The sequence below is a fragment of the Pinus tabuliformis genome, chromosome J, assembly GCF_031772625.1.
Source record: "Pinus tabuliformis cultivar Carrire ecotype Pingquan chromosome J, CPIR1, whole genome shotgun sequence".
NCBI lineage: Eukaryota > Viridiplantae > Streptophyta > Pinopsida > Pinales > Pinaceae > Pinus > Pinus tabuliformis.
In genome coordinates, this window is record NC_142295.1 from 1,491,401,787 (window position 1) to 1,491,420,254 (window position 18,468).

Genomic DNA, 18,468 nt, shown 5'->3' on the forward strand with positions numbered 1-18,468 from the left:
ATTGTCTATTTGAGCACATTGATTCAAGGCATCTTTTTTTGCAATCTCTGCATACCTACTCTTTTCTACTAGCCATCTCCCTGATTAACTTAGCAACATATTCTCTCAACATTTGTATTTTAGACGGTTCATCACCAGTTCTTGTTGGCAACCTTCTGTAGTTTTCACTCTAAAAGATCAATATCTCATTCATATTTCTTCAGATGATGTAGAGGGAATTGGCATCATCTCGTTTCTTTATCTTCTTTAAGATTCCTTCCAAGGACTACCTTCGCAATAGATCATTGTCACTCGTCTCCATCCTCTTAATATGAACCTTTAGTTTCAATCTATATTGATGGATACTTTGCCTTCTCTTCTATTTTGAGTTGTATATCTCATCCAACACTTCATTATTATCTCATCACAATTTCAGCTTCTTTTCAAATCTGTTACTTCATAGCAGTATTGTGCAATGTCTTTGTGTGTTGTAGGGAATATGACTGCTCAATATGCCTTCTAGTCTTTCTCACAACTCAAATTGTCTTAAAAATATTACATTGCCTCATAGGATCCTCATTTCCAACATTTTTAAAGGTGGATGGTGTTGACCACTACGTGTCAACGACCCATAGCAGTACACCCCTTTTTTCGCAAAAGGGATAACGCCTGATCAATGTGTCTGTGCCGTCCAGTTATCATCATCAGCTTGATTTCCAAGATATTATGTAAACCCTTTCTGCATGTATATAATGTAAATAATCTCAGTAGATCCGTGTCATGTATGTAACGATCTAGGTAAACCTACTTTTCTAGTGACGATCTCCATTCTGGGAGGTTTTTTGTCTCACCAATCCATTCTCAGATGGTCGGCAGAGTTTTCCTCTAGTCTTACCCCAAAGCTAGAATGGATTTTGTCACTAGGATCTTAGGCGAGTCTTAGTGCTCTAGATCGAGTCTATGTAAAAGTAATTTGGGAATAATCCAGACTATTTGGTTAGATTATTTTATTATAGATTATTGGGTCTGCTGGATTATATTTGTGCCGCAAAAATGGGTAGTCTGTGAAGGTTTATTACAAATGGGTTTTTCGCTTATGATGTAAAAAATATGAAAATCATGATGTAAAGTGTATTGAGGGTTGGAAAAATAATTTATCCCCTCATAGGTTAATTAATTAAATTTTTTTAGCAAAAAATTAATTAAAATCCTAAGCCAGAAATTTGATGAATTCTAGGTCCTAGGTAAATTTAAATTCTCCAAAGGCAAAATTTGTCAGTTCTAAAAAACTAAATTTTAAAAGGTCCCGGGACTAAGGTCAATTAATTATTTTGTTAAATTTTAAACCTTTGATCCGTGGGGGTTAAGTCAAAGTCAAATCTTTGGGGAAATTAACTGAATTTTTTTATATTTTGAGTTAATTAAAATGCATTTAATGAAAAATTTCCAATTTCTCCAAATATTTAAATATTTCGATGGATGAGATAAAAGAAATTTTAATCTTCATCAACGGTCGAGATTTCTTTGACGAGGATCACTCGAACTAGCCGTTTGAGGATTTATATTTAAATAGGAAGTCATTTGTCAATTGATCGATCTGACCTTTGAGTTGTATGCTTAGCAAGAAGCTCTTGTGTAATCTTTTTCTGGATAATAAAGAAAGACTTTGGGGTTAAGTTTTGCTGGTGTTACTCTTCATGGGAATATTGTAAGATGTGTTGTTTTCATGCATAATTTTTTCTAAAGCCATTGATGATAGCTTCTAAAGAGTGATTTGAGTACAGATATCTTGCTCAGTCGCTGGGGTTTGAATAATAATCTAAATTTTGAACGTAATAGCAGGTATCTCTATTTGTCTGAGTTTTATTATTATTTTCTCGCTCTATTTTTAATGGTTGGATCGAGTTTTGCAGGGAAATCTTGATTTTAGATCCTCGGGCATTAGGGGAAGTTTTCAGTTGGACCAACCAACTCTCGATCTGTGTTCTCGGAAGAGCCCAACTAAATTTGCTTTGGGCTTATCATAAGATTTTATTGGTGATACATGAAGGGTTTTGAGTTAGCAGCTCCCTAAAAATTTAAAAATTTAATTATTTGTATGTGGCATAATGATAGATTTGGCTGATTAGAGTCTGCAGATTTTAAATTTTGTAATAATTTTTCTAACGTGGATTTTTTTTTGGATTTTAGTTTTTATCATTGTATATATCGTTTAGGTGTTTTCTTGTTGACGTGCAACTACATATCTGAGGAAGAAATTCGTGTAGAGTCCAGATCTAGGCCCTGGAGGGTAAGATTTGGATCTCTGGGGTTTATCAACATAATTTTGTGGGGATATTATTCAAATTTTTGCAGTCCAAGGGTTGTAAAATTTTTAGATTTGGAAATTTTCATGAGGGTTTCAGGGATAAATCTGAAGCAAGTGGATTCAACATCTTAATTAAAATTTCTGGAAATTTTCATAAGGGTTTTAGGGATAAATTTGAAGCAAGAGGATTCAACATTTTGGTCAGAATTCTTGGAAACTGTTTAAGGGTTTTTTGGGCTACCATTTTTTTCAGTTTGCTGCCTTGAACCCCCTAAAAAAATCGTAGCTCCTCTTTGCTGCTTTTTTTTTTTTTTTTTTATTCTTCTGCTGCATTTTATCTTCTTCTGAAAAAACTTTGAAATTGATCATCTCCATTGAGGCTTCCTCTTCACTTCTTAACACTGCTTGTCATCATTCGTCCTTATTCCACCCTTGAAACTCCTCTACGGTTTCCATCTCAGCCTGCGTCCTCTTCTCCCTTTCAACTGTTGCCTTCTCCCCTTACCCATTTGCGTTCCTCCTGCTGCTCCCTCTCTTCCCCGCAGTTCCTCATGGTCCCACCTATCTCTCTGCGTGTCTCTTTTCCGCGGTCCTGTCCCTTGTCGTGGCTCCATCGTTTTCCCTTGCTTCTTCCATAGATGCTATCCCGTGTCCTCATTTTCTTGCGTGCTTCCAACTCCTTTCTCCTGCGAACTCTCTTCCCCATCGCTGCCCAAGCTCCTCCCACGGCCTTCCCTTACTTCTCTCCCTCTCCTCGTCGACCTGCACTTGCTGCCTCCATTGTCTTCTCCTCTCGCTCTGCCTGCATACATTTTCGATTTCATTTGTTTTCCTTCGTTTGCTTTTTGTTTCATTTTTGGGTTAGGGTTGGGTTTTCATGATTTCATTTTATTTTTTTTGTTTACATTTCATTTTATTTTGTTTATTTTTTTTAAACTTAAATGAAATATCAAAATATTTAATGTTTTATTTTTTTAAACTTTGATTTGTATTTCATTTTCATTTTATTTTTTGTTTTGGTTTTATTATTTATTTATTTTGATTTTGATTTCATTTAATTTTTTTTAAAAACATAAAAAAACATTAAAAATCTAAAAAAATTTAAAATAAAAAAATTTCATTCTTGTGACTATGAGATTACTAAGGAATTAAATCATAAGAGGACGTACACTTTCACATTTTAAAAATTAAATTTTTATGTGGCCTATGGCCCAGTAAAATTTTTAATTTATTAAAGTCCTTTTGATTTTTATTTTTTTGGTCACATTAAAAAATTCATTTGCTTCATAAGCTTAACACATTAAGTTTGCCTAAGGGATAATTAAACTATTAATCTAAAGTTCCTTCTTGGTGTCTTTTGTGGTAGTGATTTCTCTATTGTCAGGTGCAATTAATGTTAGTGATAAATTATTCTAGATCTGGGTTATTAATAAAAATCATTTTAAATCTGGAATCATTGCTTAGCATTTAAATTTCATAATTCTTCTCATGATTATGGACGTTAACATTTAATTGTTCATGATCGTCGCTTTGCCACATTTATAAATTGCTCTGGATAACTTGTTTTTTATTTAGTCTATGGTTAATTGAGTATGAAGGCACTGGTCTATAATCATTTCTATCTTGTGGTTGTGTCTTATTTTTTTATAATTTATCCATTTCAGTTAACCAAGACTTGTTTACATTCATCAAGTTGTCCATCTCTAAGTCTCCTAGAGTCTGTGTTCCACATACTATTCTCATTCATTCACTTTAGGGACTACCCCCCTTGACTTGTGTAGGAGAGAGTCTAAATGGAGTGAGTAAGGGTTAGAGTGACAATCCTTATTCTGAGCATTGCTGCGGTGCCTAGACACTTTGTGCGAAAACAGATAGTTTTTATCTTCTAAGAAGAGAGATGATGCTTTCCATTTGGGTGTCTCCTTGGTTTCCTTGGGTTTCCAAAGTCCTTCTCTCCACCATTTTTGGGATAAGGACCGAAACTTAATTTCCATTTATCATTTACTAGGCCAAATAGAGCTTTTTTTTGCTTAGTCTCTTCAACTCTGTTAGTTGTGAAAATTTTATCTATCGCAACAATTGGAAATTATTCTCCTAACTGTAAACTAAATTGTGCATCTTATTTGCTATGACAAACAATGAATAAAATCACCACTTCAATTTTCACCATAAATATACCGCAGAAAATAAAATACTGGAAACTGAGAAATTCTGGTGCACACATCAGAATTTCGACAAAATTATTTTTGGACAATTGTCCCTGGAAAAACCAAATGTGGGAAAACCAGTGTAACAGATGAGGGTTTTATTATTATTCTTCAGCAACAATTCTGAGTACAATAATTTAGATGCCCTACTGGCAATCTAATTTGAGGAAAACGCTGCAAAAATTATTGTGAGACTTTTCTCTCACCCCACAACTAATTTTTGCCACCGAGACTGCCTCCCTATGTTAGGAGTATTTTCTAAATTGCTGTAGATTTATAATAAAACACCAGACAAATTCTGAATGTAATATGTTTATATATATATATTGATAAAAATTGAATGATGCTTACAAGGCTGAGGTGGTGCTCCTTAAATAGGAGTTGACTGGCCATGCCTAATCAGAGAGACATGTCCCTTGGGGACGATGTCTCTTCATTTAATTAATTATTTGCTAATTAATTGATTATAATTAATAATTTATTTATTTAAATAATATTTTAATATTTTATTAATTCTTATGATTTTAAGTTCATAACATTGCCTTCCCCTTAAGATGCTTTGTCCTCAAAGCATAGGTAGGCCTGGGTGTTGATGCACGAAATGTTCTGATTCCCAAGACAAATCTTCCTCTGGTAACCTCTTCCATTTGATGAGGTATTCCTTTATTGTCTTAGATCGTAAAACCTTTTCTCGGGTAGCGAGTATACCTTCAGGTTCAAGGACTATTCTTCCTTCTTCATCGGTCTCTGGTATTTTTGTTTGTGCTATTTGGTTTTGCCCTAATACTCTTTTGAGACTTGATATGTGAAAGGTATTATGGATTCGACAATTGTCTGGTAACTTTAACCCATAAGCTACACTACTTTTCTTTTTGATTATCTGGTACGGGCCATAATATTTGGGTGACAATTTATTTTTCCCTTGCTGTTTTAGTGATAGTTGCTTATAAGGTTGGAGTCTAACAAAGACCCAATCTCCTTCCTCGAACTCTCTTTCAAAACGGTGTTGGTCGGCTGCTTGTTTCATTTTGTTACGAGCCATGGTTAGATTTTCTTTTAGTAAGTTGATGATCCTTTGACTTTCTCCTAAGTGGTCTTTAACTGCTGGTACCCTAGAATCAAGGAGTGCAAAGTCCTTCCACCTGGGTGGCTCATAACCATATAAGGCTTGGAAGGGTGTCATCTTAGCTGACATGTGGTATGCAGTATTATACCACCATTCTGCCAGGTGTAGCCACTGTGTCCATCTGTTTTGTTTATCTGTAACGAAACAACAAAGATATGTTTCCAAGCATTTATTAACGATTTCGGTTTGCCCATCTGTTTGGGGGTGATAGGCCGAACTCATATTGAGGGATATTCCTGCTTGATGGCAAAATTCCTTCCAAAATTTCCCTTTAAACCTTACATCTTTATCGTTGACTATGACCCATGTAGTTTGTAAATATTTTTACAAAACACATCAGCGATTTGTTTAGTTGTGTCAGTCTTTTTAATAGCCATAAAGTGGGCATATTTAGTGAGCCTATCGACTACTACAAATATTTTATCCTTTCCGTCAGATGCAGGTAGTCCTTCAATAAAATCCATCAAAATCTCCTCCCACTCCTGATTTGGAATGTGTAGTGGATGTAGCAACCCTGGAGTTGGAACATTTTCGCTCTTGTTTCTTTGACAAATATCACATTCTGCAACATATTTCTAAATTTCCTTGCTCATACCCTTCCAATAGAATGATTGTCAGAAGTTGTTGTAAGTCTTGTAGAATTCGACATGTCCGACTGTTGGCGAATTATGGGACTCCTTTAGTATTCTCACCTTAAATTTGGATGCGGGTGTTAGGTAAATTCTCCCATTGTACCATAAGATGTCATTTTTCCACTCGAAGTTGGTATACTGACTGCACCTCTGAAGGATCTGCAACATAGGAAAGTTGTAAGTAGGGAAGCATATCTAAGACAGCTTCCTTTTCCCTGCCAATGTATATATTAAATGTCCTCACAGACAGTTTGCCATTTCTCTGTGCAGTAATTCTTTTGTCCTGGTATAGAGGGTCCTTTGTATCCAGTGATACCTCCACTATAAGACGGCCATGAAGGTTATCTACATCCACAAAACCATAATTCAACAATAATCTTGCATTTGGCTGAGGGCCAAACCTGACAACAATTGGTTCTCTTGCTTTGTATTTATGGTCTACTTCCAGTTGGACAAAATCACCTATAGCTTTCAACATTTCTTTACAGTTGCTCTTGTAGGATAGAAGAGGTGGCCCTAGTGGAACAAAAATCTCCTGAGCTTTTCCAGTCATTTCTGCATCAGAAGCACTCATCGTGATAACTTTTAATTTATCGATAAGCTCGTGAACTTTTCCATTGATTTTTGTATTAGAGACCCTCTCCATGATTACCAATCCAAACTTCTTAGCATGTGAGAATGAAAAATTGTGTACTTCCAAAACCTTTTCAAAATTTGATAGAGAACTCTTAAGATATCCCCACCTCATTTGAATTTCTGTGGCTGAAGACTGACTACAAACTGATGACATTACCAGACACCACTATTAGGAGTATTTTTCTAGATTGCTGTAGACTTGTAATAAAGCACCAAACAAATTCTGAATGTAATATGTATATATATATATTGATAAAAATTGAATGATGTTTACAAGGGTGAGGCGGTGCTCCTTAAATAGGAGTTGACTTGCCATGCCTAATCAGAGAGACATGTCCCTTGGGGACTGATGTCTTTTCATTTAACTAATTATTTGTTACTTAATTGATTATAATTAACAATTTATTTATTTAAATAATATTTTAATATTTTATTTAATTGTTATGATTTTAAGTTCATAACACCCTAGCTACACGCTGAGCCTTCTGTGTCACCCTCTGCGCAGTTCTTGCGCAGAACCTTTGGGTAATTCGGCCTTCCACTCACTGCCTCTTCTTGGGACTGGAATACTTCCACCTAGAATGTTGCTACTCCCTCTGCCACTTGCTACTCACCCTCTGACTCTATCTTCCCTGCTGAATCTCTGTCTTTGAGAAAATTGAACTACTTGGGCAATTGAGTACCTGCGCTGGTGTATCCTCTGTCACCACATCGATCCCTTCTTATATCTTCTTGTTGGGACTCTAACGACCAAGATTAAATCTTAATCACTGGCTCAGATCATCTCTGGATTGATCCGTGTGAGTTTGTAGATGATTCTCACCTTATTTCAATTAACACTAATTAATTAACCATATTCCCTAAGTTTAGACCGAGGAAATATTTAAAATAGACTAATAATCTAATCGAGACACTTCTAGGTGGAATTTCCAGAAACAATTTATGGGTTTTGGAGATCTCTTGTATTCTAGCCTCTCCACCAAATTCTGTGGCTAGAACACATCGAATGCTACAAAAACTAACACTCCCTCTTAGCGAGGAATGTGTTCTAGTGCTGCACACCCTGCTAAAAGACTCTCTCTGTATCATCCCCTGTCACGCTGCTGAAGTCTGATTGTTGCTGCCCACCAACTACTACGCAACTATGATGTTGCATCTGTGCTGTTGCTGACACTGCCATACTACTGCAAACACTGCATTTGCACTGCAACTCGCTCTCATCTGTAATTGAAAATCTGTCTCTGCTATTGGAATGGGTTCTCCACCATACCCATTTGTTCTCTGAAATAGACGAACTTAGCTCTCCCTAGAGCTTTTGTGAGTATGTCTGCAACCTGCTCTTTTGTGGGAACATATTGTAGCTGGACCGCCCCACGCTATACACAATCTTTGATGAAATGACATCGAATATCTATGTGTTTCGACCTGTCATGAAACACTGGATTCTCAGAGAGCTTGATGCAACTCTGATTATCATAGTAGACTCTAGTCGCCTCCATTCTCTGCCTGAACAAGCTTACTAGCAGCTTCCAAAGCGATATAGCTTCACATGTAGCTGTGCTTGTTGCCGTGTACTTTGCTTTTGCAGAGCTCAGAGCTATAGACTTCTGTTCCTGCTACACCACAAAACCATCCGTGATCCAACGTTGAAGCAAAACCCGAAGGTACTTTTCCTGTCTACAAAATTGCTTGCCCAATCTGCATATGTGAACCCACATAGTCTGACGTCATCCCCTCGGGTAAATCTCAACCCATACTCGACTGTGCCATGCACATACCTCAGAATATGTGTCGCTGCTACCCAATGTACCCTCTTCGGCTTTACTAGGAACTGACTGAGAGTATTGATTGTGAAGCAAATATCTGGGCTAGTGTTGACTAGATACATGAGAGACTCAATAAGCTATCTATACAAGGTGGGGTCGACATCCTTGTCATTTGATGCATCTATCTTCTTCTAGTTGGTGATCATGGGTGTAGACATGGGTCTAGAATCCTGCGTTATGAACCTCTTCAAAATATTTGTAGCTTATCTTCCTTGCCCAAGGAAGATCTCCCTATCCTTCTGCCACACTTCCAATCCTAGGAATAATGCATCAAACCCAAGTCCTCCATGTCAAACTCTTTTGCCAAGTTCCTCTTGAAATCCTCTATGAGCCCTAATGGTCTTGTCAGAAAAAGATCATCCACATACAAAACTAGGATGAGTGGCTCATCCTCTACCATCAAATAGTAAAGGTTGGAATCTGTGTCACTCTTGAGAAATCCCATCTGCTGCAAGTAGCTATTAATCCGACCATACTGTGCCCTGGGAGCCTGCTTGAGTCTGTATAGAGCATTCTTCAGTGTGCACACATGAGTGCGCCTCTCATGAGTCTCGAAGCCCTCTGGTTGTTCTATGTACACCTCTTCCTCTATCACCTTGTTTAAGAAAGTTGTCTTGACGTCCATCTGGTGAATCTGCCATCCCATCTGAGTTTCTAGGGATATAAATGACATGATAGAGGTGTATCTAGCAATTGGGGCGAAGGTCTCTTCATAATCTATCCCTTATTTCTGTGCATGCTCCTTTGCCACGAACCTAGCCTTGTACTTTTCCACACTACCGTCTGTAGCATACTTGATCTTGTAGATCCATCTAAAACCTACAACTGACCTGTCTTCAGGTCTTGGCACCACCTCCCAAACATCATTCGTCATGATAGAGCTATACTCTTCTACCATGGCATCTACCCACACCTGATGCTGCACAACCTCTTAAAAGCTGGAAGGTTTTGCAACCTGAGCCACCAATGCTTGGTACCTGTCAGGCTGTCTTCTGTTCGTCCTAGGAGTTCCAATAAACTCCTATGCATCTCTCAATGTCTGACGAAGCTCTTTGCTGGCTTGACTATTAGTGGTGGGAGGTTCAACCAACTCCTCCTCATCCTGCCTCTGCTGCTCCATCTACTGAGAACTCCCTGGATCTCTTGCACCTAAGGAAATACTGGTACTAGTCACTGTACTCGATCCCTGTGATTGCCCTCTTGCCGGTCCCACTGGTTGCCCCTATTGCTGGACCAAAGGAGTTTTTGTTTACTGATTCTGATCACTTGCAGGCATCTCACGAGATGTCTTGAAGGCTCGGTCTTCCATGAACTTCATGTCTCATCTCACCACAATCTTCCTACTGCTAGGACTGTAGATCTTATATGCCTTTGAGGTTTCGCTATATCCAACAAGAAACCCCTTCTCTATAGTCTGATCTAATTTGGTACGCTTTTCTTCTGACACGTAGCAACAAGCAACATTTCCAAAGATCCTAAAGTGACTGACTTTGGGATTTTTCCCTGTGAAGACCCCTTCTGGCGTTTTCTTCCCCAATGCCTATGCCCATAGAAACCTGGGCAAATCCTGGTCATATAACATAGCCGTTGCAACCCCAACTATGTTTCTATTTTTCCGCTCCACTACCCCATTTTGCTGTGGATTTTACGGGGTTGTCCATTCTCCACCATTATCTGAGCGAAGCATCTTGATCTTCTTACCTGTCGCATTCTCCACGAGAGCCTTAAACTCTTTAAAGCGACCAAAGACCTCATCTTTGGTCTTCAAGAAGTAGATCCAGGTTTTCCTAGAATGGTCATCAATGAAGGTGAGGAAGTATTCAACACCATTGAGAGCTCTAGTGGACATCGAGCCACAAATATCTGAATTTATAAGTCCTAACACGCCATTTGCTCTGCTGTCACTTCTTGTTAATGTTGCCTTAGCATACTTCCCAAGTATGCGTCCTCTGCACACATCATCATGTTTCGTGCCAAGTTCTGGAATCCTTGCAACTGTTTCCTTGAGCATCTTGAGTGCTCCATGGTTTAGATGTCCCATTCTCTAATGCCATAGCTCATTCAGATCCTTCCCACTGCTATTGTCATTGCCTATCAATGCCATTGTAGAGTCGAGGTGCAACCTGTACAATCTGTTGCTTCAGACTTTAATCTATCTTACCTTCTTTCTGCTTGAGTGTTTAATAACACTCTCTTCCCTACGAAGTGGATATCATATCCTTTATCCTATAGCTAGGATACTGAAATCAGATTCATGGCCAATCTTGGCACATGCAGCACATCTGTAGCACTGGTGCTTGCTCCTGACTCCCTCTAAAAATTGATGGTAGCTCTCCCTACTGAAGTACACTTAGTTTTGTTTCCCTCGTAATCTAGAAGTCCATCTGCTCCTTGTAGCTAGAGAAATATTCTCTAACCCTTGTCATATGAGTTGACGCTCCACTGTCTATATACTAGACACCGTATGAAGCTGAGCTTGATAAGCAAGCAAATTCATCCTCCAATCTGGAAGATAACTCTGAAGCTCCTTGAATATTAAATCGATCCAAGGCCATACTGTGCTATTCCTCTTCCCCTCCCGACACTGATTTTGCTTCTGCAAACTATAACAAAACCCTTTGCGTCCAACCAGGAATCTGCTTAGCGAAAATTTGAGCTGCAACTGCTCCCTCTACCTACTGGAATCACTGATCTAGGAAATTTGATTTTTTTTTGTCTTTCGCACTAAAAAAATCGAACTTTCACGAAGCAACTCAGCACGCTTGGCAATGAACTGCGTTGCCTCAAGAATTTCGGTTTGCTGCTCCTCCTGAGCAGCGAAATTCTTTGCTTTTGCTTCTGAGCTTCCGGCTGATTACTTAGCTCTGATACCATGTGAAAATTTCATCTATTGCATCAACTGGAAATTATTCTCCTACTATAAATTAAATTTTATAGTTTATATGCTACGACAAACAATTTATAAAATCATGACTGCAATTTTCAAGATAAAAATGCTGTGGAAAATAAAATATTGGAAATTGAGAAATTCTGGCACACACGTAAGAATTTTGACCGTGATTTTTGGACAATTGTCCCCAGAAAAACCCAATGTGGGAAAACCGGTGCAACAGATGAGGGATTTATTATTATTCTTCAGCAACAATTCTAAGTACAATAACTTAGATGCACTATTGGCAAAATTATTGTCAGGATTTTCTCTCACCCCACAACTAATTTTTGCTACGGAGACTGCCTCCCTAGCCACATGCTGAGCCTTCTGCGTAGAACCTCTGGGGAATTCGACCTTCCTCTCACTCCCTAGAATACTTCGACTTGGAATTTTGCTACTCCCTCTGTCACCTGCTCACCCTCTGACTCTATCTTCCCTACTGAATCTCTGCGTCTGAGAAAATTGAATTACCTGGGCAACTAAGTATCTGCACTGGTGTATCCTCCATCACCACATCGATCCCTTCTTATATCTTCCTGTTGGGACTCGAATGGGCAAGATTAAATTTTAATCAATGGCTCAGATAATTTCGGGATCAATCTGTGTGAGTTTTTAGATGATTCTCACCTTATCATATTCCCTAAGTTTAGACTTAGGAAATATTTAAAAATCGGCTAATAATCTAATGTTGGAATTTCCAAAAACAATTTCTGGGTTTTGGAGATCTCATGTATTCTAACCTCTCCACCAAATTTCGTGGCTAGAACTGATCCGATGCTACAAAAACTAACATTAGTGTCCTTCGTTGGATAGGAAATCATCTTCTTTTGACTCCCCTCTTTTGTACATTGGTTGAGGCATAATCTGGATAATGAGTCTGTTGCCAAACTCACCGACTACTCATCACTTAATTTTGCGAGTACCATTTCCAACACAATCTCATCCTCAAAGGGGTTGTCTGTACTTGGTGTGTGGAAATGCATAGTGCGATGTAAATTGAATGTCTAAGATCTCTGGGCTTAAGCATATGTGGAAGTTAAGCATGTATAAGATCTCTGGGATGTCATGGCAAATTGCACTTTGCAAGCCCATTGGAGGGGTTACCTTATTGGATTTTGTTTATATGGAATATGATTTATAAATCCATTTTGTTTCAAATGTAAAAATGTGACATTACTGATCTTACTTAGTAAATTAATCATAGTTTTACTGTCTGAGGCAGATTTTTGTTCGAGCAGAAAATTAAATGTTTTTGTAACCTTGCTTTGATATATATATATATATATATTTTCTTTTTTCAGCGGAAAATTGTATTTTCTATTCAAAAGAAAGAATGGAAATCCCATTCTTTATGTGCTCTAGGCACGGAAACAAAAGAAAATGAAGACAAAACAGGTGTTCATCTATACCCCTGAATACACGTGGATCAAATAGATCACAGATCAAAACAAGAAACCCTCCCCCACTCCACCCCCACTGCAGTCTATTGTGAATATTATCCTCCAAAAATGGACCTGAACAAAAAATCTCCTGTCTGTCCTGGGATTTTAACATCATACATTATCATCCAAAAATAAAAGCAGTGAGTTGGAAGTATTATTATGCGTTGATATTGCATGTAGGTGCATTGGCTGTACTACCCAATTAAGCTGGTTGCAATTGAACATGAATGGGGATTGCATTTTCTAGTAGAGAATTAAAGATGGACTTACGTGTCATTGAAACTTTAGAAATGTTCAATTTAGCAACGTGCTCTGTAAAATCTGATTAGTATCATCTGATATGTACTTACACTGCTTGTGCTTTAGTCTCATTTACCTACTATTATGGTCATTAATAAAATTATCTTATCTAATCTTATCCCATTGACAGGTTCTCACAAGTTCATAGTTTTGAGAAACCCAATGATGAGCATGCTTTACAGCTATTGAATGAATGTGCGATAGATATGCTTGAAGAATTTCCAGATATAGTATTTGCATATGGCATGAGTGATGAGTACAGGTATCTAGTGCTTCATTTCTAAATTTTAGGCTACGAACTTTTCTACCTTCAGCATTGCACTTGCATATATGAGTTGAACATTTTTTGTGCTGATTTTCATGGTCAATTGTCAAGTGGACCAGTGGATTTACTAGGTCTTCATTTTTTACATGAACCTCTGGATTGATTTTCTTTACAATTTGAAGGATACCCTATACAATATTAAGAAAGGAATATTAGCTCACTAGCATGAAACTATCCCAGGAAAGTTAAAGAGCTTTGAAATGAGGTGGATGCTTCTCTCTAGTACCAGATTTATGGCCAAGGGACATCCTAACAGGCTTTTTAATGTGGTATTCTGCAGTTTTGTGATAAAGAAGTCAAGCACTGTTCATCAAAGGCGTGCCAGGTTTGTGCAACTATAGGTTTTGATTTGCACGAAATCCGTCAGCTGTTATGTTTCATCTGCGGAGGCATTATTTATGTGTGCTGTGTTTTCCACCTTTGCAGTAAGATAGTGTCACTTATGGTTTCATTCTTTTCCTCCACATATGTTATGAAATGGCACAAGTTTTTCCCACATACGGAGCTGCAGTATCCACCTTCTTTTGATGGACGGGTCGTGTGCTATCCTTCGACTTCCATTCTTCGAGATTACCTTGCTTGGCGTCAAGTAGATTGTGAGTTACCCAAGCAAGTCTGCTACTCTATTATGTCTGTGAGTACATGTCTGTTTTGTTGCAGCTACTAATAGTTGCCAGTTGGAGAAACAAATACAATCATGCTACTGTGTGAAATAATTGAAAAGAAATCGTGAGGCAACTTTATGGCAGATAAGTTGGCACAATTATATGCAAAGTATTTTTTCTTTTTGTTTCTTTTGGTCCACAATGCGCATTTCAGTTGTCTTTATTCTGAATGCTTACGCTTGCAGTAATTTATGTGTCTCGACTTCATATCATCTAAAGGCAGAAGTCCTGATGATAATATGTCAATAAAATGATCTCTTTGCAATCTCTCGTATAAAATGAGTGAGTCCATTGAATGCATAAATGCAGAAATTGTATTGTCTTCCATATATTTTATTGAAATGTATGTGTGTACTTGTAGAGCTGTGTAAGAACCATGATGTATATCTGTGTGCTAAGATTGATTTTCAAGTGTGGTACATTAAATTCGAAGAAATTAATGTACATACAAGTATGCTAAAACTGAAGATTTGCTATTTTCAAGAGAACAAACTGAAGGTTAGATTCCCCAGATAATATAACTGATTTGTAATACTTTATATATTCAAAGGCAATTTAAACTTGAACCTTCAGGGTATATTTATTCATACTAGGCTACCAGAAGTCACATGTATAACTTAGCATGCATGTTTTTTTATTCAATGTTGAACCAGTACTGTGCAGCATTGGCAGAACAGTACAGGCTTAAACAATAATTTGACCCAATTCCTTTCTTCATCCTAAATAGCTGAACCTTTTTGTTGAATCTGACTCCTCGGTTTGCTTCTTGTTGTTTCATTTGCATCAGCTCAGTTGGAAAAGTTCTGAACCAACATCGCATGAATCCATTTTCCTTCACATTGAGCCTTGATAGTGATATGTAAATGGCAGGACTGTTACTGCTCAATCTAGCAGGGGTCCTAGGAGGGGCACCAACGGGATTACTACTAGATCAAGTGACGAAAACAGGACAAGGACCCATTGTCACCTCAATCATTGTCCCCTGCTCTTTACAGACTTTCACCGATGGGAGGAGTCCCAGTGTAGCAGAAATCACAAGAATGATAAGGTCAATAACAATGTACAATGTGATTTCGAAATCCCATTTAAAGGAGAGGCTCAGAGAATAAGTTGCTTGTTTTAGAAGCAAACGAAGGGCTCTCCAAGAAGGCTTGAGGGAAGGAGTCCTAGACCTAGATCAAGGTTTCTTAGAAAGGGAGGAGGACCTCTTTTAAGGTTTTGTGAAATGTAGATCATACAAAGGCTAGGACTGCAAGAGAGTCCTGGGGGATCCAAGTGAGACCTAAGGTTTGTGATGATTATTGACAAAATGACTAGATCAAGTGAGGATGATAGTAAGGTCAATGAGAGATGAAATTCCTTTGAGTTTTAAAGTGTAGAACACCCTTGAAAAGCCACTGACCAAGAAGGAGCCTAGAGAAAGTGGTCTAATAACTAGGGCTTGGTATATCTCCCAATCCAACCACAAGAATGGCCTCAAATTTTGAGGGCTTATAGGAGCTTCACCAGCAGAGTTGCTTGACCAGCAGAGTTGCTTGCCATTTTGCACCCCAAGGAGATGTCACTATTGAAATTCATACAAGGCCCTAGTTAGCCTTCTAGGGTTAGGGCAAAAAGAGAGAAAAAGGAAAGAAAAGGGTTTTGGGGTGATCACAATAGGATTTAAGACCAGTCCCTGACTATTGGGAGGATTGGAGTCAAAATGATCGCGACTTTGTCACCTTCTCTCTTCAAGGAGGCCTAAAGCAACAACTTCACTATCTAGGGATGCAGCTACAGCGTACATAGCAACTTTAGGCATTTATACTTCGATGGCAAATATTATGGATTTTCAAGGATGCAAATAATCCCCTAGGAACATTCATCCATTCATTATATTTATTAGTAACAAATGCAAAATTTTTCCAATAATATCAAGGCCTAAAACAATTTCACTTGAATTAGGGCACAATAATAACCATAAGAAAGAAATTCCATGCATTAGACAATCATTTTGTCAGAAATATAGCATTAAAAGGGAACTTACAATAAAATGAAGAATATATCCATCCATCCATCCACAACATTGCAACAAGAAGATCCAAGAAAAGATAGCGAAGATTTCCAAATGTCAAAATGCATTTATTCCTTCCAAATTACTTCGTAAATTGGAGGTTGAAATTCTCAAGAAGAGCTAGCAAAAATCCCAAGTGATGATGAGTTACAAATGAGGCCTCACTTTTATTTATATGAGCCTTTAACAGTTCAAATGGGTCAAATTTTCCCAACAAACCCCTAAAAATGAATCTAATGTGCAAAATAACACCCTAATTGGTGACAAGGCCATCGAATAGCTCCATAATATGAAAAATAGGCCGCTCAAGAGGGCTGAAATGGTAATACGAGTCGTTGGAAGGCCTAGTGAAGTCCCTCATGTGCCATAATGAATAGGAGGGATCCAATAATAGTGGTGAAGGGGGTGGGCCCTTGATCTCCAAGAAAATGACCTATGGTGCTCCCAAGTGGCTGTGGCGGCACAAAAGCATCCTCATGGGTTTCCAACTGAATCGAGCAAGCGTGTATCCTATCTGCAAGGGTTGGAATAATGACACAAGCCCTCCCTTATCCCCCATGGTGAGACAAAACCTCATCTGGGCCCTGTCTCAATTGCCAAGTGTATGGTGCAAGTGTGTAGCTCGCTGGGCAAGGTGGTCTAGGTGCATCATCATCATCAAATAAGTCAGACACGAGCGAGTAATTAATGGTGTTGAAGGATCACATGGCATGGCTACCTACTCTTTGCTATAGTGGAGGCCCATGGCTCTCAATGCACATCCTACAAATGCCAATATGACCCTCCGGAGGGCCCTGACCCCATATAGGGAGACCAAACCCCAAGATGAAGACCCACTTGCAATCTTGTATAAGATCCAATGCATCTCTTCACCTTCCAGTACAACAATTCATTAGTGAAATTAAGCAAATGAGCTTACAAATCATGGAACCAAGTGGACACTTCATAGTGGCATGCCCTTCCATAATGGGTTTCAGATTGTACAAGTGTCCCGAGGTGCAAGTAAGTGGTTAATCAAGGACCCTATTAGGTGGTTTTAGCCTCCAAGGGAGTGACAGGCCCATGGTACATCCCTCAAACGGCAGGGGTCATGTGACATAATGATGGAATGGATTGGGGGCATCAGGGAAGGCTCCAAGTCACATGCCATGTTACAAGGGTAGCTATGATGAGGGAGGCCCACTCTTGGGTGTATAGATGTAGGAGGGAGCAATCATGGTACATGAGTTACCTTGACCTTTGTTTTTCCACCCTTCTTCATATGCCTTTTTGCTTTTATTGATTTTTCTTTTATAATTGCTCGAGGCTCTACAGAATGAGAGCATGATGTGTAAGATATAGTAGGGATTAACCCCTGAAGGTTGGGCAGTTCATCACTAACAAGGGATTGGGACAATCATGGGTTCCTTAATGATGCACGGGGCCAATATGAGGGGCCCTAGGAACTAGGGTGATGGCCATGATGATAGGGGCAGGGCTTGGGTTGGTTTTTGGTTACATGCTAAATTTGTATGTCCCGACTATCTTTTGCATTTTATGGTACATTTCCTGTTGAGAGCAACTACATTATGCTTTTTTACTTTCTTTTTAGTTGCATCAACCTCGATACTTCCAGGCCCAACCCATACATTTCCTATTGAGAGCAACTACATTATGCTTTTTTAATTTCTTTTTAGTTGCATCAACCTCCATACTTTCAGGCCCATCCCAAAGTGTGGACAAGGGGAGGGGGAGGCTAATCCCTTGTAGACCCAATGAACAAATGTGGACCCAGATGGGAAATGTGTGGAAAGGGGTTACAGTGAGTGGAGGGGAGTAATGTATATGGTATCGAGAAGCGGGACCACACAACCCAAATCGGGATTTCCCACGTAGTGCCACTCTTAAAGCCAGTAGCCCATAAGGGAGATCCCACGGGACCAGGATACAAGGCTAACCACCAAGTTGAACAAGGGGACAAGAGTAAAAACCAAGCCCATTCTTTCTGCCGAATCCCCTCACTAATCCATGTGCAAGAGTGTCCATGACAAGTAAGCA

At 38.7% G+C, this 18,468-nt stretch overlaps 1 protein-coding gene across 15 annotated transcripts in view; it reads left to right on the plus strand.

Annotated features, from left to right (window-relative positions):
• Positions 1–18,468, plus strand: part of LOC149233060 (tRNAHis guanylyltransferase) — a 234,506-nt gene that overhangs the window by 61,866 nt on the left and 154,172 nt on the right. For 12 of the 15 annotated variants that reach the window (XR_016248212.1, XR_016248206.1, XR_016248211.1 and 9 more), the window contains 3 exons: positions 13,519–13,650; positions 13,994–14,038; positions 14,140–14,309. Coding sequence is in view for 4 of the 15 variants with exons in the window: in XM_089379676.1 (XP_089235802.1) it covers positions 13,519–13,650; positions 13,994–14,038; positions 14,140–14,309 (347 nt within the window). In the remaining 11 variants the exon portion in view is untranslated. Of the gene's footprint in view, positions 1–13,518; positions 13,651–13,993; positions 14,039–14,139; positions 14,348–18,468 lie in introns of all 15 variants that reach the window. The other 3 variants (XR_016248210.1, XR_016248209.1, XR_016248208.1) reach the window with 2 other exon arrangements.